Raw genomic sequence first — 26,133 nt, 5'->3', positions numbered from 1 at the left:
ATACACGGTAGGAACCTTAGTTTTTAGATTGCCCCTATTCTATATTTATACATTTGTGTGACATATTATTACGGTGCATTCATTCTCAGTTAAGTTCCAGTAAATAGGAAACTAATGATCTGTACTGACTTGGAAAGTGTCTCTTGTTGGACTTCGCTAAATAGAGAATTGACTCTTTAGTGTGTATTAATGCTGATTTGTCTGAAGTTGGAGGCTGTGAGGTGTGTTTGTTTGTGTATGTGGGTAACAGCTGTCATGCAGAAACATAGCGTCTCTTAGACACTAACATGAAATCTCTGTGGTGCTTTTGAAGATACGGATTCATTCTGTACTACAGAGTACTGAATGTTCATCAAAAGACAGATATAATGGCATGGTAATCCTCCGTCTCAAAGACAACAAAAGCTTCGAGATTTCCAACAAAGCTCTTCTGATCAGAGTTGCATTGACAAGGCAACATGTTGAGTCTGTAGGATCAGACACATTTACACAGAGCAAGACGTGACTAAACCAGACCAGCTAGACGCATCTGGGTTTGTCCCACATGTCATATGATGCCGTGACAGACAGACAATGCTGCTGTTTTAATGCCACTGTCAGTCTAGCTGTTGGACAGGTGTCAACGGCGAAGAAAATCATTATAGTGAGTGTCAATACATGCATGTTTGCCAGACAACATACAAAGGGCCCCAGTATGCTATTACGATCTAAAGCATTCCGCTGTCAGCAAGCATGCATATTCACCCGAACATTTCAAAATCTGCATTCAAAATATGATAAAAAAAAAAAAAAGTTATGATATGAGTCAAATATTTAATATTGGACATTATTTCTAGATCACTATTCAAATAAGCTAATTTGTGACTTTTTTTGGCACAAGAGGTCAGATGTGCTTCTTTGCACTGAACCTCTAATTACACAAACTGTATACAGTACATTTTAATACATTTAATGCATTAAATTAAATATCTGTAATAAATTGGTAAAAACAAGCATCTTTTAAACGAGGCTTTTACGCATGATGTTTATGTCAGTATCATTCAAGTGCTTCTAGGTGATTCCCATTGTCGAGTTACCAACTTCCCCGCAAATCCATGTGTTCAGTATCTGAATGTTTCCAACTTCCTGTTTATCTGCCAGTGTGCCAGTAGACGTGAGCTCATAGATGATAGGAAAAGGAAAAGTCCCTCTTTAGAGCTTTAGGGTTAGCATTCTGTTCACTTTCAGGTGTGTGTTGCTGTCTCTGGTGTTCATTGTATACCCTCAGGAGAGAAAGCAGCTCATTTTTCAACTGTTACACAAGAGGAGTTGTGCAAATAGGCTGTTTAAATGTGCCAGTAACCACTCTGTCTTTTCATTTTAACAGACGGAGGAGAAATCACAGTCAGAGGTGAGGACATGTCTTTTAACTTTGGTAAAAACACCACATACCTGTGAACCGCATTGCTGTCACCTGCATCGTGTTTATTCACCAGCATTGACCTGTTGTGAACACAAACTGTGGGCGGATCCACGTCTCTGTGATCTTTACATCCACCTGTGCAACACACACATCCACCTGCAAACTGTTTCCCCCCTTTGATACCGAATCACAAAGTTCTCTTTCCACGACACACCTAGATCCCTTGTGTGCCTCCTTTTCATCTTTGTTTTTTTCTTCCCCTTTTCATCCTGTTTCTCTTCTGCATTTTTCTCTCCAGATCCGCAAGCTGCGTCGAGAACTGGACGCCTCCCAGGAAAAGGTGTCCGCCCTGACAACGCAACTCAGTGCTAATGTAGGTGGACACAGATGACTCTTTATTTATCATCTTTTATTATATCTACAGGGCATAATTAATTCCCAATTCTGCATCTAGTGTCAGCTGTCATCCTGAGGCATCTTATAAATGGTGTTATCCTAATCTCAGTGACGCCTGTGTGGGTTGTGAATTTGATTAATGTCATCATGACCTCATTGGAGTTTCATTTGTCGTTACCTGACCATACAATAGCGCTACGTCTTAGGCAACACTTGTTATTGCAAAACTTATTCTTATACTTAACATGTACTTACTCATAAAGTTAAACCTGTCAAGTTAAAAAAATGTAACTTGTTTTAACTTTTAGAGATCGCTCTACTATATAAGATTGCATTTGCAAGAAATAGTCATAATGTGAGATGTACAGTTATTATTGCAAGAAAGTCACAATTTTGAGGTATGAAGTTGAAATTTCATGCTATGTTGTAAGATACAAAATTGCATTTGCTAGAAATGGTCGCAAGTTTGAGATATACTGTAAAAGAAAGAAAAAGAATCCAACTGTGAGATATTAAATTCAAACTGTGAGAAGTAGTCACAATTTTGTGATATAAAGGTCACAGTTATGTCAAGAAGTTTATAGTATAGTATATATACCATAGTATCGTTTAAAAGTTGCAAGTATCAAAAGCAGACACGATTGTGATATATAAAGTAATATTGATAGATAAAAAAAATTCTGCGATACAACATCTGAAAAAATGTTGAGTCGCATACAAAAGTTGCAGTCATCAGAAAAAAAGTTGCAATAATCAGTCACATTTGTAAGATGTAAAATCACATTTATGAGAAATATTCACAATTTTACGGTAGAAAATTCCCAATTATTAGAAAAAAGTAGCATACAACAGAAAAAGTCACAATTTTGAGAAATAAAGTCACAACTATGAAATAAAACTCATGATGTGAGATATAAATTCAAAATTATATATAAAATAAAATATTATTTGGGGCCACTGTATATTTATAATATTAACATACTAGACTAAATGATAATATACTGTGAGACTATGCAGAATATCCACGTCATTTCCACAGGAGAAACGGGCTGTGTTTGATTTGATGTTTTATGGCCATAGACAAAGGCGAGTACAGACCATGTTCAGCGTTTCTGATGCGTCCTCCTAAAGATAAATGCATGTGTGAATCATAAAGACATGTCTGTTATGCCTAAGGCAAAGGAATCCTGTGTTGTAAGTACAACCTAGACACGATTTTTTAGAGATACTACCAAAAGAGGAGTTTAAATGTGTAGTAATAAGACAAGATCTTTTATTTTTTCTGCATTGTTGTCATTTCTTCTGTTTCAGGCTTGTACGTAATGGTTTTTGACATGATGTACAGTAGTACACCATGAGCATGTTTGACTGGAATGAAGTGAGGTGAAGGATTATTTATCCGAGTAAGATGTATATAGAACATTGTTTCGGTTTTATGATCATATCTTGTATGCAGACAAAACACTTTAGTGGGTGTTCAGCTACAGAACAGTAAGAAATGTCCAAATAGAAAGAAAAAGAATGGTAAAAAAACACAAGAGGGCCCTTGAGACATCAGTAAAACATGTCAAGGCCCCAGGTGACCTCATTGCTTTGTCTGTCTCAGTTATCAGTGTTAGGAGGAGCTTTGCAGTTTCTTGATATATCCCTGTAGTTTAGTTATCAGAATCTGAGCTATCAATGGAACAGCAGAAGAGCTCTAGTGCTTGTTCTGTCGGGACCGGCCCTCTGATCTGGCTCCCTTTGAACCGCTACCCTTCCCATGGGTGCCCAGCGAAACACTCTCCCTCTCAGGAAGAAACATATAGACAGAGAGGCTTTACAGAGACAACTGACAGCTCCCAGGTCCCTCTTGGATGTGAGGTGAGGTGACGACCCGGAAGAAAATTGTATGTTTAGTGATAGCTTTTTCATAGTTTAGGAATATTAGCTTCGGAAGTTTTAACTTTGACTCTCGTATTTTCTTGAAAATATCTTGTGAGAAATAAAACGAATAAGACAATTGTTCGTATATTTTAAAAAGTTGCATTCAGAAAATGTTCTCTCGGAAGAATTTGATTTTTGATAGGGGTTGATTTTTCAGGTTTGAAATCTCTTGCTTTTAGAGGATGCATTTGTAAATATTCAGGTTTTATTCAAGTCTGACGATCTAGATACTTTACGGAGCTCTCCAGTTGATCTCCGTTAATTCTCATTGCAGTCTGGGAGAAACACTCAAGATATTTAGGAAATCAATTGTAATTGTCTTCATTCCCATGGGGAAGATTAGATTAAGAAGGAAAGGCAAGCTGTAATGAGAGGGTAAATTAGGTTTCTGTTGCCGCATGTCAGTCTGGGATATGGGCCAAAGTTTAGATTGCACGTCTAAGTGTTTGTTTAAAGGCAAAGAGTGATATTAATAATTTTAAGCTTTGCTGCTTCTGTTGATCATTTCTATATCCAGGCAGCTCTCACACATGTCATGCAGTACATGCAGCTTTGAACAAGTGCATTTGTGATGCTTATTATCATCTCAAACAGAAAGCTTTGCTCAGATTTAATGTAACCACTTTGAAGTTAGATTGCACAATCACTGTGTATTGTGTGAATAGTGTATTATAGTGCAGCTATGATGCATGCATGCATGTCATTTTGGATTTCCTCATTTTACTTGTTCTTCTTTTCAGGCCCACCTGGTGGCAGCGTTTGAGCAGAGTTTGGGCAACATGACCATCCGACTGAAGAGCATCACCATGACCGCAGAACAGAAGGTAAATGTCAACAAGCTTGCATTTGAGTTAACCGCATTTGTTCATCAATAAACTTAAACAGCATGGTTTTGTAGATGCATTTCAATTTATATTTGTGTGTAAGGACTCTGAGCTGAATGAGTTGAGGAAAACCATCGAGCTGCTAAAGAAGCAAAACGCAGTGGCTCAAGCGGCTATCAACGGCGTCATCAATACTCCAGAACTCACCTGCAAGAGTCAACGCACAGGTGAGCAAAAGAAAAGAATCATTACTTTTTTTAAATTTGACTTCGTCTATGAGATTTGATTTCAAATTTTTGCTCTGTGTCTTCTCCTTTAACGTGATTACATTTCTGTTTTAGTAACATTATGTATTTTGAGCATTCTGTATATGTACTTCCCAGACATTGTTCTGTTCTGATTGGTTGATGTATTGTACTGTATTGTTAAGTTTTGCAGTTTGAACACTAAAGGGCACACTTGATGTCAATTAAAATCTCTCTCTGTTCTTCAGGTAATAATGGAGCGCAGCCGGACCTGCGCATGCGCAGACAGCACTCATCTGACAGCGTCTCCAGCATCAACAGCGCCACCAGCCACTCCAGCCTGGGCTCCAACATGGACAACCCCGACTCCAACAGTAAGAAGAAGAGGAAGAACTGGGTGAGCCATCATTTAACCACTCTCTTGTTGTTGCAAACCTGTATGAGTTTCTTTCTTCCGCTGAATACAAAAAAAGATATTTTGAAGAATGTTGGTTACAGAGCAGTTTCCAGTCCCCATCTATAGACGGTTTCAACGGCATCAACATAAACAAACGTTAATGCGCGTGAGCGCTTTTGTGGACCTAACTTAACTTCCGGTAGACTCCAAATAGAATCAATAACAACAGCCAAGTCCCTCTAGAGCAGATATTTTTTGATAACAAACAAAATGTGTTTTCTGTGTGGATCAGGCAGACTTAATGAAAATGCTAATTCATTATTTGCCAGCAGGAGATGTTTTAAAGCATAGACATAAAGCGCGAGAAATAGAGGTTTCCCCAGTAACAGCTGTAAACAAAGCAGAGCTGGTACGCTCACACGCTGCTTTATCAAGCATATAACATGCAAGTCTTCTTTCAGAAATACAGCAATATAAAAACACCTGTGCCTCGTTTTGATATTTAAACATAAATGTAAGGAATTATTATTATTAAACGTGCAGTACGTTGCGTAACGTTATGTTACTCATGTTTATTAAAAGAAGCCTTTTTGAAAATCGATCAGTTTTAAAATTGTTGCGAGTCTCCAAAAATAAATAAATGTATGGGAAACACATCCCGCAGCACAGCCACCTGAGCCCAACCAAGTCTACTCATCACCTTGGCTTTAACTGCGTTTGTAGATGGCACCGCAGCCAGACCATATACACAACACAGACCGGAAGTTAACTTAGGTCCAGGCGCGTGCGCCCGATGAAACCGTCTATACTATGGAAGTCAGTGATATTCTTCAAAATATCTATCTTCTCATACAGGTGTGGAACAACTAGATACCTAATTTGTCATTTCTGGGTGAACTATCCCTTTAAAGAAATGTTTAACTGTGTTTCTTCATTCTGCATTTTATTTGTGTCTAATGTTTGTCTGAAATGTTTTTGTCTGAAGTTGCTAAAACTTAAAAAATGATTACACTACTAACAAACATATTGAAAAACAAACATTTACTTTTATACTTTTCCTGTAAACAGTTTAATATCGTACTTCCTGTTTTGCTGTGTCATGCTATGGCTGTAGCTGGTGACCTGTGCTGGAGGTGACGTGTCAGATGATGAATATGAATATGAATATGTATGTTAAAGTAGCATGAGTCACCCGATAGTCCAGCAGTCCTTATAGATTTATATACACATAGATTTATATACACTACTGTTCAAAAGGTTGGGGTTGGTAAGACTTTTTCCCCTTGTTTTTGAAAGAAATCAAAAAATGAATTCCATAAGTATAGATGAAATTGATTAAAGGTAACAGGAAAGACACTTACATTGTTAAAAAAAAAAAAATCTTAAGCATGAATTCTGTTCTGTTCTGAAAATAATCGCAGGAATAAATTATATTTTTAAATATATTCAAATAAAAAACAGTTATTGGCAATTTGAATACTTTTTCACTATTTTACTGTGCTTTTGATCAAATAAATGCAGCATTGGTGAGCATAAGAGACTACTTTAAAAATAATACATCTTAGCAGCCTCAAACGTTTGAATGACAATGTACACAACAGTTTGAGTTGTTGTTTAGTGTCCCAGTTTGTGATGTTTTCTAGTTAACGATTAATCTTAGATTGATTTTAGTTGTGTTATTTAGCTTTGTAGGTGGGTCACTGCACTTTTAGCAAAAAAAACCTGGTCATTTAGGCTTGGTGATCATCTAGTGTTTTGGAGAATGGTAACACCAGCTTAACTACAGTAGGTCTCTATTCCTGCAGATGATTTGTGTTATTGCGTTCGCATTGGTCCTGGGTTCATGTTGGTCTTGAGAGGTCTTGAAGTGAAATGTAGTTTATTTCTCTCAACTCTCAACTTAGCAGTTCTTCCTGCAGATTTAGTGGTAGACATGCAGCTTGTGCTTCAGAGCCCTGTGCAGGACACAAACACACATGGTTGAATGTGTTTTTCTGTGTGTCTCTCTCTGTTTCTCGCTGTGCTGTTGCTTCATATGGCAGGTGCATGAGGTAAGAGTGTGTGTTCAGAGAATCTTTGGTTAACCCAGCTCTACTAACACCACTAACCCTGCTAACCGTAGATGTCTTTCTCACCTTTACACTGTCCTTATGACCTCCTTTCCCTTCTTTTTTCTTCTCTTCCCTTCCTATTTGAAATGATGTCTTATAGTGATCTATGAGTCATTATATTTATATATACAGTTAAGCGGATATTTATTTAAGTGTATACTGTTACACAAAAGAGCAAAGTCTGCAGAAATGTTCCTTGGAATCATGAGTTCCTGATGTTTGAATTCCTGATTTTATATTGAGATCTTCATTATGAACTTCTTGGCTTTGAGTTTTTGGTTTTGAATGCTATTTATAAATGTTTTTGTCAATTTATTTAACTTTCTGATTTGTTTTTAATTTTAATCTGAAACTTGGTTTTACATTTCTTGATTATAAACATTCTGATTCTAAACTTGATTTTTAATTTTGCTTTTTTTTGTTACATTTCTTAATTCTTGATTATGAACTTATTTAGATTTTTTTTTATTTTCAACTACAATGTTGTAAACATATTAATAATAAATTTTCTGGTTTTGCAACTATAGACAAATAGATGTAATACTGAAACAACAGTTCTCAAAACATTCAAACCCATACATAAAAACACAGATAAAAGGCTATCTTTTTTATTTTGCACTGTTTTTCCCTACTTTCTTTTTCTAGCAGTTTTACTCCCCTGTCTTTACTGTATTGCTTCTCCTGCACATATTTCATTGCTGCGTAATCTAATCATTTTCCTTAATTACCTTCTCTCTGTTTTCTCTATTGTCATTGCAGCTGCGGAGCTCCTTCAAACAGGCCTTCAGTAAGAAGAAATCCCCTAAATCAGCCTCGTCCCACTCAGACATTGAGGAGATGACGGATTCCTCTCTCCCTTCCTCTCCCAAACTCCCTCACAACGGCTCCAGCACCTCGGCACTGCTGCTCCGCAACACACACTCCAGCTCAATGTGAGTGTGTTTGTGTTAACCTTTTCTGTTTCATCTTCGTGCTCTTTTCATCTGACATCATGTGTGTCGTCACGTAGACTGTCAGACTGTCTGGATGCGGAGGCGGAGACTGTGATGCAGCTGCGTAGCGAGCTACGAGAGAAGGAGATGAAGCTGACGGACATTCGATTGGAAGCCCTAAGCTCCGCCCACCAGCTGGACCAGCTGCGGGAGGCTATGAACCACATGCAGGTGTGAGACTGACCTTCACGTTACCTTCTTGGAGTCCCACGAATCAGATTTATTGGAACAATTATCTGAGATGCTTCATTTTGCAATAGTGTTTTACAAAGTTTTTAGTACAAAAAAGAGGAATGTTATATATTTATCATTATGTGGGTGGTCTGATAGGTGGAGATCGAGAAGTTAAAGGTGGAAAATGATCGCCTTAAGTTGGAAAGCCAAGCCAGTGGGAGCAGGGCCTCTGTCTATAACCCGAGCTCGACCGCAACGCCTGGCTTGTCTGAACACAGCCTCAACCACACAGAGTCCAGCAGCTTCGGTATGAGCAGTTTCTCTGGTTCATTTTTCCATAAAAAGCTAGTTGTGTAGCTGCATGTGAGAAACAATCATAAAAGCACATTAAAGATGTAGTCTGTCTGCTTTTAGACATGTTGTTGGACGACTCTGGTGGAGACGGAAGCTCTCGTAAAGAGAGCAGACATGTGAAAATAGTGGTCAGTCTTCAAGAGGACGTCACGTGGAAAGAGGTCAGTTCTCCCGCCTTTTTTTACAGGAAGATTTATAAAACATGCCCCGTTTGAGAGGGTTTTGTTTGAATGAACTGTCTTCTGTCTCCCACAGGACTGCAGGACTCGGGACTATCTGATTGGCTGCATCGGTGTCAGTGGAAAAACCAAGTGGGATGTTCTGGACGGAGTTGTGCGGCGCTTGTTTAAGGTACATTCATTCACACGACGATGACTTGTGTACATTCAGAAACATTAGACAGTGGATTATAGCATTCATTTTTGGGGGCTGCTTGATCTGTTGCAGTCTCTGTATACTTCAGAAAGAGTCGAGGTGTTTAACATGAAATGGTTTGTGAAAAGTGCTCTAGTCTGATTTCTGAAAGATCTAATAGCAACACAAAGTATTATCCAAACACGTGAAAGCAACCTGTAAGACTGTAAGATGTTCAGGTCATATATTAATGCAAGAGCAAATTACATATGGCTCAATTAAAACTAAGCTGCTTTTGTGAATGCACAGTATTTTTATATTAAAATATGCAATATTAATGTGATTAATTTTTTGTTACAGTAGGCTACTGACTTTTAATGGAAGAAATGTCCATAATTGTTTGAAAATAATGTTAAAAATGAATGGGGAAAAACAATTGCTAATAATTTTAGGGTGAAATATGGACATTTATTGACAGCAGATTTATTTAGTCACATGCAACTGATTTGACTTTATTGATGTTTGCTATATGAAAGAAGGCAACCATCCTGAGAAGATTGTGTGCATTATTGTGTGCATATTTAAAAATGAGTGGAGACCCGTTGGATTTGATTTACCTGGTGGTCTCTCTGTAGGAGTACATCAGGCATGTAGATCCGGTCAGTCATCTGGGCCTGGGTTCAGACAGTGTGGAGGGATATCGTATTGGAGACGTGATCCGGTCCGGCGGAGCAGACACACCTGAACTCCTGCCTTGTGGATACCTTGTGGGAGAGAATGACACCATCAACATCTCGCTGAAAGGTTCACACAATCAACTAAAGTTTTATTTGTCAGCATTGGTTCTAATTGCTCCATATTTCTGTAGTTGTTAACGTTGTTTATGTTGCTCTCATTTCAGGTGTGAACACTCAGTCCGAGGATTCTCTGGTCTTCGAGACATTGATTCCCAAACCCATGCTTCAGCGTTACGTGTCTTTGCTCCAGGAGCATCGCAGGATCATCCTTTCAGGCCCCAGTGGTACTGGAAAATCTTACCTGGCCCACAGACTGGCGGAGCATCTGGTGCTGCGAGGGGGCAAACTGCCCAATGAGAGCAACATCGTCACCTTCAATGTCGACCATAAATCCTGCAAGGTGAGACTCATCTCTTTTCCTTAGTTTGTGAGCAATTGTTTGTATCAGCTCTGCATCTTTTAAACTCTATTTTATGTAACATATATGTCAAAAGAGCACGGAAAACCCATTTTATCTCCAAAATGTAAATGAAAAATGCTAAAATGATCTAGAAATCCTTGTACATTAGAAAGTAAGGATGCATATATATTTATTTTCCAGGAGTTGCGTCAGTACTTAGCAAATATAGTGGAGCAGTGCAGCGCTGACGGGCAGGAGACTGAAGCCCCTCTCGTGCTCATTCTGGACAACCTTCATCACATCAGCTCACTGGGAGAGATCTTCAACGGCCTGCTTAACTGCAAATACCAGCGCTGGTCAGTCTGCCTGTCATACTTTTTCAGAAATACATGAGTGTTCAAATCTTTGTGGTTAGTATGTTTTTTTTTTTTTTATACTTAAGTAGGAACACATTAAAGTGATCGAAAGTGAAAGTAATGGAAATGTATAATGTTATAAAATATTATATTCATCATAGAAACTTGAAATAAAAAAGCATGACAGTTTCTTCCAAAATATGAAGCAGCACAGCTGTTTTCAACATCGTTTCTTGAGCAGCAAATCAGCATATTAAAATGATTTCTGAAGGATCATGTGACACTAAAGACTGGAGGAATGATGCTGAAAATACAGCTTTGCATCACATAAATTACATTTTTAAATATATTTGAATATATAAAATGTATTAAATTGTAATATTTCAAAACATCACTGTTTTTACTGTATTTTTCATCAAATTAATAAATTCTTGGTGAGCATAAGAGGCTTTCAGAAGCATTAAAATATTGACAATTGGGTATATTTATATAATTTATTTTAATAAAAAAAGGCTATGTACACACTGCAGTTTGTGTCACATGAACACAGCAATGATAATTAGTGCACAATTAATTTTGTCTCTCTGTATTTGCAGCCCGTATATAATCGGCACGATGAGTCAGGCGACATCTTCTGCTCCAAACCTGCAGCTCCATCATAACTTCAGGTACAAAACTATCCTTTTTTCGTTCTTTAATTAACTAAAATGATACCTAAACAGGGAAACTTCTACAGAGTGATCTCAAGGGGGCACCATTGCCCTGTTGTTGGCAGCAATGATGAGATTTCTTTCTTTAAATTTTTTTTTTTATCCATGTTTCTTTCTTTCTAATTATATTTAATTTGAGTTGAGTTGAGTTGGCAGGACTGGAATTGAATATGTATATGTTTATATACATGAGAGATGCTAACATGAGGAACATGTGATTTCCGTCCCAGATGGGTGCTGTGCGCTAACCACATGGAGCCGGTAAAAGGTTTCCTGAGCCGGTTTCTGAGGAGGAAGCTGATCGAGACCGAGATCGGCAGCCGAGCGCGTAACCCTGAGCTGGTGAAGATCATAGACTGGATCCCTCAGGTCTGGCACCACCTCAACCGCTTCCTGGAGGCCCACAGCTCCTCCGATGTGACCATTGGTACGGAGATAAAGCACTGTACTGAAGCCAGATATTAACAGAGCCTTCCAAGGCTTACTAATATGCTCTACAAGTGTTAAATGAGAGTCTCATGTCTCCTCATCCAGGTCCACGTTTGTTCCTGTCATGTCCGATGGATGTGGACGGTTCCCGCGTTTGGTTCACTGACCTGTGGAACTACTCCATCATCCCCTACATGCTGGAGGCTGTGAGAGAAGGCTTACAGGTAACATTTGCCCTCCTTTATAGTCAAATCTACCTTTTTCACTGATATCTTTTTTAATTATTACATTTCATTGTAAAAGTGACCTTGCGCAGCATTATAAGTCCATTATCAAATGCATTGTTCTTTCATCCTTCTATGTATCTCTCAGTATCTGGAGCAATCTATTGATTCAGTGTTTATTTTTTATTTTATTTTTTTAGCTATATGGTCGCAGAGCTGCATGGGAGGATCCTGCGCTGTGGGTTCTGGAGACTTTTCCATGGGCAGCTTCTCATCAGCACCCTGATTGGCCAGCTCTGCTGCAGCTCCGCCCAGAGGACGTGGGCTTCGATGGATACTCCGCCTCCAGAGAGGGCCTTAATAAACAGAGTACTCAGAGTGACAGTGATGCCGACCCACTGGTGAGAAACACAGACAGAATGTAGTATTGGTGTAGTGTGGCCATAAACTGTGTTCTGGTGGTTTTATGTTTATAAAAATATACTATTTGCTGCAATAGTTAATTAATAAAAATGCTAAACTCTTCAAGTTGGGAACATTATAAAGGCGAAAATTGATTTTGAAAAGATTGCTTAAAAAAATCCTAAAATGAACAATGATTGAAAATTATTAATACACATAATAGTTGATGTAAATTCAAATAAAATGAGGACTCCAGGCTGATCATTGGTGAAGAAAAACTTTTTTATTCTAAATAAGGACCCTCCCCCCATTTTGATATTACATGATCTGTCAAATATAATTTAATTATTTATTTATTTATTTATTTATTATTACTGAGATTAAATTAGAATTAATTAATTATGGATGATACTGTATGCCTGCAAACAGAGTATGGCACATATGTTTATTGTAGTATTATACATACATACTATTGTAGTATTTATTAATATTTTAAATTTAGTTTTAATTTTATATCTCCCGTTTTCATTTAAAATTTACTTTTAAGTTTTAGTAATTTTATGTGCATTTTTCCTTAGGCTTAAAAATATTATATATATATTTTTATATTATATTTCTATTTAGCTTTCATTTGTTTTTGTGTCAGTTTAATTTTTATTAGTTTTATTATTTCAGATTGAACATACTCATTTCAGTTAGTTAGCAATAATATATAATATTTATTTTATTTTAATGAATGCAAATTAGTTTTAGTTTAACTAAGGGTAGCCACACTAATCACAAATGTGTATAATAGCTCCGATTTCTTCAGGAATATATATTAAGACATCTGCCTGACTGTTATGTATTGTGTGAACAGATGAACATGCTCCTGCGTCTGAAAGAGGCGGCCAGCTGCTCCGGCCCACAGAGTTACGACAGTGACTCCAATAGTAACAGTCATCATGATGATATCCTGGACTCTTCGCTGGAGTCCACACTGTGATCCGACCTGATCCCTTCTGCCATTTAATTCCTCAACTCTAATGCCAGCCGAGGCAGCAAAATCAAGTCATTACATCACATCTACGGGTGCAGGTAACCCAAATAAAGAATGATGCTTTATATATAAAAAGATATATTTAACAATAAAAATACATATATATATATGCCAAAACTCAGCGGTACTTATAGCTGCCTCATGTAAATCGTCAACGTAAAATCATCAACAAAATCAGAAGAAAGTGCTTTGTCCCAATTTGCACCTCAAAAATAAAAGTGTGGTCACATTAGCCAAATTTTATGAACAGAAAAAAGGTTAATTATTCATCGTCAATAATGTAGCAATGTATGAAACGCAGCTCACACAATTCAACCTGAAGCTACTGCAAAAACATTTTTTTCGCATTAACACGAAAATCACAATTTCGTGGATTTCTACTGAACTGACTGGATCATTTCACCTACAAAAATTCGCAGAACTTCTCTAAATGTGATCGCACCTGAACTGTCGACGAAACTTTTTCAAAAAATGCAATGCTGGTTTGTCTTACCCTCTACTGGTGAAACGGAGGAATTACATCTTGAATCTGACACTGCCATCTTTGCGTCAGCATCTATTTCCTCATAGACTTTCCCTGTTTTGATGGACTTGCTTTACAAAACCAGCTTGATCGAATGCTGACCATTGTTTCATGTTTTACATGATAAGGATACAGATGAAGTAGCATGTTGCTACACTTATGATTTTGGACTTATTTATTGTGAGGATAGGAAAATAATACCTCGTTTGCCATCTGGGACGTGCTTTTGTTTTGCCCATTTTTTGTTAAACCACCCGTTTCTTTACTGCTGACCACATGTTTCAGTGTTTTACTGTAGCAGAAAAGCCTATCTCTCTATTTTTTACACTCGATCGCACACAATTTTTGGTGCTGAATAGAATCTGGTGCCTTACTCCATTTTGTAAAGAATAAATAAACGGCACTATGTTTTATACTTCCCGAAAAATGCTGATTTTATTACAGTTCGTAATTGAACTACAGGGCTCTGCACTAGTCCTTTGAGTTTGCCTAAAATAAACAGCCTCAGTCATCATATCATACGATATGTGTGGTTTAGATAAGAGGAAGTGGATAAAGGGAGTGACTGTAACCTCCATCTGTCTTGAAACTAAATTTTGTTTAAGCAAAGTTGTGACACAGTTAAAGAGACGTTTTACATATTCTTGAAAACTTTCAAACATGTGTGAGAAAAATGATCCATTTTATACATGTTTTTATCTTAAGTGGATCTTCTATGAGGCTTTATGTGGTGCTTAAAGACCATTTCATCACATCTTGACAAAAGCACAGTGAGAAATTGTTCATAATTTGGTGCATGAGTATACCTCATTGACCATTTAGGCCTTTTTCATGTACATATCAATGCATTCAATGTGAAAGTGTAAGAAATGTCCACATAGTCATTGGATTAATAATATACTGTATTTGCTGCTTTGTAATGCAAGGATGCTTTCTTGAGGATTTGTACATAAAATTTTATCTTGGATTGTCTATAAAGGAATGTTATTTGGATGGATAGTGAGTTTCACTGCATGGGAAAGCATAATTTATAGGGCTATTCAGTGTCTTCACCTTCTTTATGTTGTCGAATGCTGTTTGTATGGCACTGCAGGGTTTTAATTACACCATTGCTTCCATTCACTCCAGTTTGATTCCTGTCGGCCATCGCTCCTATGCAACATCATCCTGGATTTCATATGGAAGTCAAATATCGTAGCTCTGTAATGCTGTCAGCACTGCCAATAAGTTGTGTATATAATTTGTGAATAATTTTAGGATATGTGCCTACTAATCATTTTCTTTGATGGGTTATGATGACGATGTTGAAGTCATTTTAAGCACAAATGTTGTATATGTGATTGTTATAATTGGATTTCATGTCACTGAATGTATATGTCATTTCTGGCTGTAAAATATCCATGTAAATATTTGACTGTTTGCCGGCTGCATTTTGATGAATGATCTTTTTCTAGCCATTTATAACAGTGTTTGGGATTATGGAATATTTTGTGTACAGTGTCTTTTTCATCTTAACAGTCCCACGGATGGTCTGTGAAACACAGACGAGCCCTAAAGATTTACTGACCACATTACCCGTTTTAAATTATTTGTAATTCAATAAACCTAATAATTATTTATAAATTGTTTGTGCATTTGTTTTCATGACTTCATGCATGCACAATAATGGAAAGACAGAAGAAATATATTCACATCATTTTTACTGTATAATATCAACTTGTAATCATAACACAAACTAAAAATAAATGAGTAATACAATAAAAGCAACACACAACCAATATTCATTTTTAGTTAAACACTGACTAAAATATTCTCATGTTTAAATGAAAGGATAAATGTTTGAATCCTTAGCATGCACAATAAAATGAACACATTGTTAAATTCAAGGATTGGTGTGACAACTTTTCCAGAGCATCTTTCATTCTACCTTTGTAGATACTTCCATTACAATATTTATACCACACAGACGTGAATTAGCTAATCTTGCAAGAGTTTATATTAGCTTTGAGATCATTTTAATACAGATGAGGAATCATGTAAATGTATTTTCATGTTAAACTTTTTAAAAAAAAGTTAAAACAATTCACATAATGAGAATCAATCAATCAAAGGGTCTAGAAAACAGGTCAATGTACTGTCTCTCATTAAGTGTGAGAGAGATAAAGTCAAAATCTCCTGAATAGCTTCAATTCAACTTGAGCATGTCTTCATTTTCTTTGTTTTGCGTATTTAGCAATTCCATACCAGGGATACAGACCTGTTGGTTTTCTTTCCAGACCGTTTTCTCCTAGAAAAAACTGCCTGAGACAGTTCTGCGCATGTGGAAATCTGACAGGGTCTACTAAATATCCTCTGCCTTTTAATTTGCTTTCCCAAAAGGGTTCATCAACAAACATGAGGTAACTCCGAGGAGCCTGATTAAGAAGCACACTACAAACCAGATTATGAAAATTCAAATACAACTTTTTTCCCTCTTCTTCCAGAAAGGCAGATGCTGTATTATTGATTTTGTCATCACACGTCATCCTTACTCCATTTGATTGTGGATCAAAGTTATTGCTTTGATAAGAACTGGGTAAATACCAGATCATTTGTTTACCCCTGAGATCCATTTTATGAATTGCAAGTTTCAACGTAATTAAAAGAGGCTCAGTATAGTCTTTGTAGCTTTCGGTATTTAGAAACCACCCTTCGAAGTTTAATTGGTGGGCGATGTCCACTAGTTTCTGCAGGTTCTCCGGTTTTGCCAATTCTTCCAGGTCTTTGACATTTCCTCCATTTCCCAGCGGAGGCAAAAAAACGGTGCCAAATATGGCGACCCCATTCCTGTGTGCTTGATCAATCCAAGCTGGATCCGGGGCAAGCACTGTACCTTCACGATGTGACCCACCAAAGAAGACAAACTCTTTGATATACTGCCAGTAATCAAGTCTAATTCTCTGTTCCTCTGTAATGACCTGGGGCACTCGTTCACAGGTTGGCCTCGCTCTGAAAATGAAGGTGAAGTCTTTGTGTGTGGTTTCGTGTTCTTCTCTTGACAACTCATAGGTAAAGCCATCTGTTTGAAGAGGTTCTGTTGAAGGACGCAAGTAATCATCAGAGAAAGTCTGACCCTCAGAATAATCTTTCAGTTCTGGGAAGTCATTAACAGCATTCTCTGGTTTGTTCAAAAACCAAGTGTATGTTTTTGGATCAGTTTTTCCTTTTTTTCCCTCTAGAGCAGACATATCATCATAAAGTATTCTTAGCGCCTCTTGATCTGTGATTTGTTCCTCTCGGTAGTTTAAATTGCGTGGGATATTAGGCCAGTAGAGTTGAGCCACAATGAAATATGGATGAGCAGGAGGTGTGCCATCTCTGCTCCAGCAATATGCAGAAGTCCCCTGGAATTCATAGTAACATTTACCATTTATTTTGCCATCTTGAAATACTTCCAGAAGGGCAGGATCTTTGCTGTCTGATAAATCCCCATCAACTTCATAATATATACCTTGCATTGTAACAGTGTTTTTTAATTGCATGGCATAATATTCAGTTTTTTTTTTTGTTTATCTTGTGCACGAAACATGTACCAGCGGAAACACTTTAGCTCCTCCCTCTCCCACACTGGAATTATGTAATCATCACTCTTGTTTCTAAAATGTTCTTCTTTCATAGCATTGTAAGCCCCGAGGCAATAAACTTCGGAGAGCAAGTATACATCCCACGAATTAAGAATTCTGTCTGGTTTTGGAGGCTCTGCGCCTTGATTCATACTATCCATCACTTTTTTAGCTATTCTAAAGCCAAATATATCTATGCTTTCTTCTGTGAAATGCCGGTTTACACATTGGATAATCTCAGTGAGCTCACGCCTGTAGCAATTTATGAATTCAGTAGATGTTCGTTGCTCCCCTTTTAGATATTGAATGGCTTTGAGGAAAGCTTGGAGAGCCTCTTCATCAGAAGCATTGTAATGTTTGTTTCGAAACATGAAAGTTTGAGCTGCAAGTAGTACCACATCAGCGGTTAATGTTGAGATGTCACAATCATCTCTTGATTTAGCAGCTTCCACATAATCTATATTTCCTTTTATAGCTTCAAGCAATTAATTTACAATACGATGTGGAGATGTGGAGGAATCAATGGAATAGGAACGTAACAGTAGAGGAGGACATTCCTCGTAGTTAATAACAGCCTGGATTTTTTCATTTCGTGGTACCCCCGAAGCAATCTAAAATAGTCTGAATATAAACACTTATTATAGGTGCACCCTAGTGATTCAGGACAAGCCAAAAACACGGTTTGGAAAATGGATTTATGGTGTACTCGCTTATTATATACATTTTTCTACATTTTGAACACAAACAAAGTTACGGACCGCAGCTCTGATTGGTTATTTTTTACCGGGAGCGATGGAGTTTCTGCAAATGGCAATAGGACCACTGGGAGGAGCCAGAGGAGCTGGATTTTTTCACAGATTATCTGTCTCATATTCTACTGTCAGGACATAATGACAGGTTTAATAAATATGTAAAAAATATATTTTTTTTTTTACAAAAGTTCCCTACAGCACCTTTAAACAAGGAAAAAACTGTCATTGCATTTGGAAACAAAGATGAAGTTCTCAAGGTGAATGCATACCTTGACTCTAGGGGTCAAACAACTAAAAAATCAAGTCAGGAATCTTGTTGTGATTCTGGAGACAGACCTTAGTTTCAGTAGTCATCTCAAAGCAGTAACTAAATCAGAATACTATCATTTAAAAACATTGCAAGAATGAGATGTTTTGTTTCCAATCAAGACTTGGAGAAACTTGTTCATGCCTTTAACACCAGCAAGGTGGACTATTGTAATGGTCTCCTCATTGGCCTTTCCAAAAAAAAACCTTGAGCTTTGTTTGGGTAGCAGACCTTAACACTGTGCTACAACAGCTTGTCAGAAGTTTTTAATCAAAATGAAGAGACAACTAATTCTTACAATTATAGCAATTTAAATCTGAATATCAGCTCAGAAGATAATAGTAATAATAAATGATATGTTCAATGAGTATATTAAATAAAATAATAATCATTCAAATAAACAGTTCATATTTTAATAGTGTAGCTATGGTTTAAGTATATGGTTACTTGCAAAACACAGGGCATAGGAACATCAGTATATATTAAGTATACAATGGTACATTACTTACCAAAAAGTGGTTTGGTGCTGAAATAAGAAAGCAGAAATTGATTACTTTTCACTAACAGACAAACTTAAGTCCTTACAATTACTTACAATAAGCCTGTTCTAATGAACCACACCAGGAAAAATACAAGATTCCTATGTAACTTCCCCTATTTAACAGAGTGGGTGGGAAACTGGGTGTGGGTGTTTTTTTTTGTTTTGTTTTTTTTTAAATGAAGTATGATCATCATTTTTTTTTATAACTTGTAATACAGGATATGATAAGGTACAAATTGAGTAAATGTCCACACACTGAAATTGCAGGAGTTTTTTGGATTATTTTCATATGGTGCTTTTGCAAATGACTGACAAATGTTTTAAATGCAATGTATACCATGAACATGTAATTGTAACCATTGATCAGACATTGAACAAAGTGAGATTAGTCATATTAAAAAACAAAATAAAATTACAGAGAACTTTTATGCCACCCTGTTGCATATGTAATATTAACATATTTAGATTAATTGGCTTAGATTAGTTTAGGGTTATGTTCAAATTATTCTAAAGAAAAACATTTATCTTACAGAGGCCAGTGTTTGCAGGTACAGTAAGCAGAAGTGTAACGTTGTGTTGTCATAATCTGTCAACATCAGGAGGAATGTGCAGCAGTTATAAAGATAGACATGTCAGGGCAAGATTTTGGTGAATGCTTCCTGGTTCTACTGAACTGGTGCTTCTAAAGAAGAGGAAGGGAGTGGCAAAATGCAGACTGGTAAAGAGACATTGCTCACTGAAAATGTCAGTTATAACTAAACAGATCTGTGTAAGTAATGTCAATGTGAATGCCCAACATAAAACGGTTAATAATTAAAAAGAAAAAGGTTTGCATCCATTTATTTTCAGTAATTTTCTTCTGTATTTTAATCTGTTTTCACTCCTTATTACCATCTGCAACAACTGTATCAGAACCAGCTAATCAACTCTAAACACCTGCAAATGTTTCCTGAGCCTTCAAAATGGTCTCTCAGTTTGGTTCACTTGGCTACACAATCATGGGGAAGACTGCTGATCTGACAGTTGTCCAGAAGACAATCATTAATACCCTTCACAAGGAGGCTAAGCCACAAACATTCATTGCCAAATAAGCTGTTCACAGAGTGCTGTATCTAAGCATATTAAAAGAAAGTTGAGTGGAAGGAAAAAGTTTGGAAGAAAAAGATGCACTACCAACCGAGAGAACCGCAGCCCTATGAGGATTGTCAAGCAAAATCGATCCAAGAGTTTGAGTGAACTTCCACAAGGAATGGACTGAGGCTGGGGCCAAGGCATCAAGAGTAACCACACACAGATGTCAGAGGTGTCTTACCTGGGCTAAGGAGAGGAAGAACTGGACTGTCGCCCAGTACTCCAAAGTCCTCTTTTCAGATGAGAACAAGTTTTGAATTTCATTTGGAAACCAAGGTCCTAGAGTCTGGAGGAAGGGTGGAGAAGCTCATAGCCCAGGTTGCTTGAAGTCCAGTGTTAAGTTCCCACAGTCTGTGATAATTTGGGGTGCAGTGTCATCTGCTGGTGATGGTCCATTGTGTTTTTGGAAAACCAAAGTCACTGCACCGATTTACCATGACATTTTGGAGCACTTCATGCTTCCTTCTGCTGACCAGCTTTTTGAAGATGCTGATTTCATTTTCCAGCAGGATTTGGCACCTGCCCACACTGCCAAAAGCCCCAAAAGTTGATTAAATGACCATGGTGTTGGTATGCTTGACTGGCCAGCAAACTCACCAGACCTGAGAATCTATGGGGTATTGTCAAGAGGAAAATGAGAAACAAGAGACCTAACAATGAAGATGAGCTGAAGGCCACTGTCAAAGAAACCTGGGCTTCTCACCACCTCAGCAGTGCCACAAACTGATCACCTCCATGCCACACCGAATTGAGGCAGTAATTAAAGCAAAAGGACCCCCTACAAAGTATTGAGTGCATGTACAGTAAATAAACATACTTTCCAGAAGGCCAACAATTCACTAAAAAAAAAAAAAAAATGTATTAGTCTTATGAAGTATTCTATTTTGTTGAATTTGTGGGTTTTTGTTAAATGTGAGTGAAAATCATCACAATTAAAAGAACCAAAGACTTAAACTACTTCAGTCTGTGAGCACTGAATTTATTGAATACACATGTTTCACAATTTGAGTTGAATTAATTAAATGAAATTTTCACAACATTCTAATTTATTGAGATGAACCTGTATAGGGGAACAATAAGGTCAGTGGTTATCATTTGAATTCATTCATGTTTTGTTCTACAACATAAATTTGAAGAAACACAAGTTTATCCCACTATGCAACTGAGCCCACGTGCGTGCTGCGACGTGGTGTATGACGCGTTGATTTTGTTGAAGGGTTAACGAAACAGACTAACAAAAGATTAGACTCTACTAATGTTTCTTTAATGGAATGGCAGTTTTTCCAGTAGCAAGCTACATTTTGTAACAAGTATCAGTATAGATAAACTACTTAATTGCCGTCTTTATGTCACAGTTTTAATAAAGCAGCGCGAGCAGAAGCAATAAAAGTTAGCAATGTTCTATTCGTTTTAGTGAATTGGTTCGTTCGGAAGATTTGTTTAAATGAACTGATTGATCCTTTACAGAATTATTCAGATTAAAGCCTTAGTTCATACATTTTTTATTTTCGTTTCAGTCATACTCTATTTTGGAAAAAAAATGATTTCATGCACTAAACTATAGTAGAGTTTGAGTACATCAGTGATTTAATGTATTCAGTATTTTTTATGCTGACATTTTAATTGATAAGTATTTATTAAAACGTAATTATATAATTTATATATATATATATATATATATATATATATATATATATATATATACACACACACACACACACACACACACACACACACATATATATATATATATATATATATATATATATATATATACACACACACACACACACACACACATATATATATATATATATATATATATATATATATATATATATATACATATACATATACATATGTGTGTGATTTGTTTATATATTTAGTAAAATGGTGTGAGAGGATTACAAATTAAAAAGAATTAAAAATAGAACTTCACCTGTTAGCACAATATCTTACCGAAGCAAATTATGTATATATTTTTTCACTACAAGACTGGGCTTATCAACAGAGATTTTACGATATTTAGAGGTTGCATTTCATAATTGAAACCTAAATAGTGTATTCAGCGGTGCCTGTTGCGCATCTTACATGTATTTGGTGCGTATTTTCGTGTTCTTTGTTTTCCTTTTGCAAATTATTAATAATTATTTTTAATCAACCACCCAAAACAAAGATTACATTTACAATTTATTGCAAACAATACAAAACATTTTCAACATATACAATGTGGCACAAAGAGATACATTCGTATAAATTATACATACTTCTACAACTTTAATAAAGAATCTAGAACTCAAAATTCTTGTTATAAAATATCCATACAAAAATATTTGTATAAAATACTGTACAGATCTCCCCCAAAAAAAGCTGTGCGACACAGCAAAATCATTTTGCGAAGAATTTCCAAATAAGTAATCATAAAGTGATGTGGAAAAGATTTACTACAAACACTCATTCGAACGTAGTAGTGAAATTATACGCCAATAAAACCACAGAATGGTTTTGGCGTATACGTGTGCTTGAATACATATACAGCTGATTAGGTAAGGTTGCTTATGAAACTGTTATTTCATCCTCTGATTCAGAGAAGTCCGAGTGTTTGAATGAAAGGCTGGAATCAGTGCTGTTTGAAAGTTGACAGAAATGTGACGCAGCGCACGCGTCATCTTCCTCATCCTCAGAAGACTTTTTCCCCACGTCGCTGAGATCAGGGTGAGGATTTGTTTTGGTCGGCAGGGTTTGTTCTCGGCATCCTCCTGCAGACAGCAGCTCCCTCTCCTTGGAGTTTCTCCATTTCATTCGCCGGTTCTGGAACCAGATTTTGACCTGTTTGAAGAGATTATGTCGTTAATAACTAAAGCCAGCAGAGAAGTTGAAATAGACACTGTATAAAATGTGCCTATAATTTATTTAATATATTTAAATGTAAGTTTAAAGGTAAAAAATTGTGAATTAGCTATATCATATGCCTATTTTTGTTTAAATTAGTCTATTTAATAATATTTTTTCCAGTCTTATATTCACCTGTGAATCTTTTAGTCCGAGTTTGCCTGCGAGTTTTTTCCTATCTGGCTTGCTGATGTATTTTTGCTTTTGGAACATTTTCTCCAGAGCTTTGCGCTGCACATCAGAAAACACTGCCCGGCGGAGCATCCCTCTTCTGGGCTTCCCTCTCGCAGCAAGAGGCCAGGAAAAAGTTCCAGGAATGGGCACAACCGTTGAAGGAGCTGTTACAAGAGACAAGTGCATAAAGTAAATAACGCATTCATGCACACATTCATGGGTACCACAACGCTTTCAATGAGTTTTATTTTGTTTCTCCCAGGAGGCTAAAAGTTAACGTTGCGTTACTAAGGGCAATTGGGTGTTGCGTTTCCCAGGGACAGTCTAGAGTGCTGAATGATCAGGGAGAAAGAAACCTTTTCTTCATTATAATCATTATTTTGAATTTATTCTCTTGGAATGTTTTGAGTGAAATGGCACGAGGTGACTAATTAGCACATGGGCCGGATCCACGCTGCATTGGTATGGTAAAAAGGCAGAGTATCCTTTTCTACGAGCCTCCCGGTGAAGGACAGAGGAGTTAATATACCGTGAACGGTAATTGTGTAGTAATGAACTGGCTGAGAAAAGACTCCGGACAGACGGCTAAGGCCATATATTATTGCCACAAAAGAGAGATTTACACTTTCAAACTGAACGCAACTGCATGCCAGAATACTGATGACCGGGGACCGCGTTTTCTGCCCTCAAATAATTTTCATTAAATGAACACGAAAAGCAGTTGATGGCGCTCAAGTTATTTTGTTAAGGTATTCAGCGCGCGCAGTGAAAAGAGTCGTGCTCAATTATCATTTGGCATCGATAAAATAACATGCAATAGACTTTTTATGCATGCAAAGAGCATTTTAAGCTTGTATTTTAAAAAGCCTGCTATGTCGAGCACGTCCAAACCGAAGTGTGTCTCGCACGCAGTGAGCTGAAATTAATGTTTGGCAACTGCAACTAGCCTACGTTTTCAATGCTTTTTGTCGGCGATTTTTCTGATTTCCCGCTCTTCCATTCTAAACGCACAGCTTTCGATATTGTTCTTTTGAAACTTTTTCCGCAAACACCAATCACACTCTATGCGGTCTTGTGAGAATATTGAAACCGCTCAATGGCTCCTAATGGGCAAATTAGTCCATGACTGGTAAACGCCCCTCTGTCGCTGGTTAAAAGTCTATCTTTGGCAGGGTTTGTGGGCGGTTTGCCCCGGAGGGAGCTGACCAAATTGGTCATGGTGCTAACGGTATTGTTGGCTGTCAGCAGGCCGAAATGCCCCCTCACTGTGGGAAAGACCTGCGCCAAAAGCGCGTGTAGTTTGAGGACTTAAAGAGGAGAAAAACCTCACGTTGGCAGTCGATTAATCTAAATTCTAATTATTTTGCCTCTTTCTCTCTCTACCCGCAGCGTTAATTGAATTCAAACCACTTAAGTTAATTATACAAGCATTTAAATCTGAATACGCACCAGGGAAGTATGAGGAACGGACGAAAGGGCAGAATGAACCATCAAAATAAGGCACCGAGAATCCTTTGGGAAGCATGCCGTAAACGGACGGTGGGGATGTGGCTAAAACAGAGAAGCAAACAGAAGTTAGTTTGCTGTATTAACTTTGTCATTATGATTTATTATCATTATTATTTGAAGGATTAGGTTCATTTAAAACGCTCACCTTTCTTTGGTGACGGTGCCAAGATGGCATTCACCCCAAACTTGAGGTAGGTTGGATCCTTGCTAGACGTTTTTGGGGAGCAAGATCCATGTTTCTCAGTGATGCTGGGGCTGACTCTGTCCAATAGCCTGGAGTGATCCGGGATAGAAAGAGGTGTTGAAGTAGGAGGAGAGGCGCATGGAGAGTGCGCGTCCTGGTTCAGGTAACCGCTGGGTCTGTTAATGCGCAGGAGGTCCTCCACCAGAAAGCTCGGGTGAGCCGGGAAAGGTGAATGCAACGATGCTGCAGGATGCATAAATGCTGGATAAATTGCAGGTGGTGCAATAACACTGGGGATCATCATTGTCCCGGCTATTTTGTTGCGAAAACACGGCTACTCCTGTTAGGATTAGAAAAGTCTCTTCTGCCAAGATCTGAACTGAACGAGAGGTGATTTGCTTCTGGACGTCTCCGTTTGGGAAGGGGTCCTTTATATCTAGGCCCCTGTAAAGGTCCTTTGAGGACCGACAGCCACAACAATGAGACTCAATAAAGTCCTCCGCTTGAGTCCCATTGAATGATTCCTCGGAGGTGCCTGATTGGCCCGACAGAGCAATTTATGATTGGATTAGACTTCATAAGATTTGAATGACCGGAGCATGCCGCTTAACAAAGAAAAAGTGGTCATAAATTTTGCATATCGACAAATATTTGCTTATTTATTTATTTACAGAACAAACCGAGATGATGTAGCCAATTTACTCGTGTCGTAAATATACAGGCTAGGCTACTCTTTTGCAAATTTATTTTTAATTTACGACACACAAAATGAATACGGAGTAATTATCAAAATTGTTTGATTTTTGAATGTGAGCATTGTTGTCGCATTCATATCAGTGACTAAATATAAATATATAATGCATTTTTTTTTTACAGATAGAATTGCTAGAGTCTGAAACGTGCTTGTGGATACTTTATACTTAAATATGTAAAATGTAAAATAAAATTGGCACATGCTCTTTAGGCTATGCGTAAAGCCTGTGTGCTATATGCACAGTTCTTATCCTGTATTATGCCTTTCCTTTGGCTCTCAAGAACCTCCCGAT

General features: G+C 37.4%; 3 protein-coding genes across 3 annotated transcripts in view; 1 reads left to right on the top strand and 2 right to left on the bottom strand.

The window, feature by feature from the left end:
- The window catches only part of LOC113051939 (neuron navigator 2-like), an 84,309-nt gene extending 68,691 nt beyond the window's left edge, over window positions 1–15,618 (top strand). Inside the window, 18 exon segments of the mRNA XM_026216131.1 lie at window positions 1,367–1,390; window positions 1,701–1,775; window positions 4,465–4,548; window positions 4,652–4,775; window positions 5,042–5,190; window positions 8,061–8,233; window positions 8,311–8,464; window positions 8,624–8,774; window positions 8,882–8,982; window positions 9,077–9,172; window positions 9,811–9,979; window positions 10,077–10,312; window positions 10,514–10,668; window positions 11,265–11,336; window positions 11,609–11,805; window positions 11,913–12,031; window positions 12,232–12,432; window positions 13,293–15,618. Of these exon segments, the coding sequence (XP_026071916.1) occupies window positions 1,367–1,390; window positions 1,701–1,775; window positions 4,465–4,548; window positions 4,652–4,775; window positions 5,042–5,190; window positions 8,061–8,233; window positions 8,311–8,464; window positions 8,624–8,774; window positions 8,882–8,982; window positions 9,077–9,172; window positions 9,811–9,979; window positions 10,077–10,312; window positions 10,514–10,668; window positions 11,265–11,336; window positions 11,609–11,805; window positions 11,913–12,031; window positions 12,232–12,432; window positions 13,293–13,418 (2,406 nt within the window). The 3' untranslated portion in view covers window positions 13,419–15,618.
- Window positions 15,619–15,680: 62 nt separating this feature from the next.
- On the bottom strand, window positions 15,681–19,280 carry LOC113051940 (uncharacterized). The gene is made up of 3 exons (XM_026216132.1): window positions 19,252–19,280; window positions 19,166–19,182; window positions 15,681–17,378 (listed from the first exon to the last, which is right to left on the bottom strand). The coding sequence occupies exon 3, from the start codon at window positions 17,220–17,222 to the stop codon at window positions 16,203–16,205; it is 1,020 nt and encodes a 339-aa protein (XP_026071917.1). The 5' UTR covers window positions 17,223–17,378; window positions 19,166–19,182; window positions 19,252–19,280; the 3' UTR covers window positions 15,681–16,202.
- Window positions 19,281–22,543: 3,263 nt separating this feature from the next.
- Window positions 22,544–25,505, bottom strand: LOC113051938 (homeobox protein DBX1-A-like). Its single transcript, XM_026216130.1, has 4 exons — window positions 25,049–25,505; window positions 24,844–24,945; window positions 23,356–23,558; window positions 22,544–23,157 (listed from the first exon to the last, which is right to left on the bottom strand). Exons 1-4 carry the CDS (start codon window positions 25,389–25,391, stop codon window positions 22,885–22,887), a joined length of 921 nt encoding a protein of 306 aa, XP_026071915.1. The 5' UTR covers window positions 25,392–25,505; the 3' UTR covers window positions 22,544–22,884.
- Between the last annotated feature and the right edge of the window lie 628 nt (window positions 25,506–26,133).

This window comes from Carassius auratus, chromosome 32 (genome assembly GCF_003368295.1).
Source record: "Carassius auratus strain Wakin chromosome 32, ASM336829v1, whole genome shotgun sequence".
In the NCBI taxonomy this organism is placed as follows: Eukaryota; Metazoa; Chordata; class Actinopteri; order Cypriniformes; family Cyprinidae; genus Carassius; species Carassius auratus.
This window is presented reverse-complemented; position numbering and strand designations above follow the sequence as displayed.

Coding starts and splice junctions, on each gene's coding strand:
- LOC113051940 (XM_026216132.1), bottom strand. CDS start 17,222: ATGTCTGCTCTAGAGGGAAAAAAAGGAAAAACTGATCCAAAAACATAC.
- LOC113051938 (XM_026216130.1), bottom strand. CDS start 25,391: ATGATGATCCCCAGTGTTATTGCACCACCTGCAATTTATCCAGCATTT. Junction 24,946..25,048: donor GGCACCGTCACCAAAGAAAG/GTGAGCGTTTTA, acceptor TCTCTGTTTTAG/CCACATCCCCACCGTCCGTT. Junction 23,158..23,355: donor TCGGACTAAAAGATTCACAG/GTGAATATAAGA, acceptor CTCTTCAAACAG/GTCAAAATCTGGTTCCAGAA.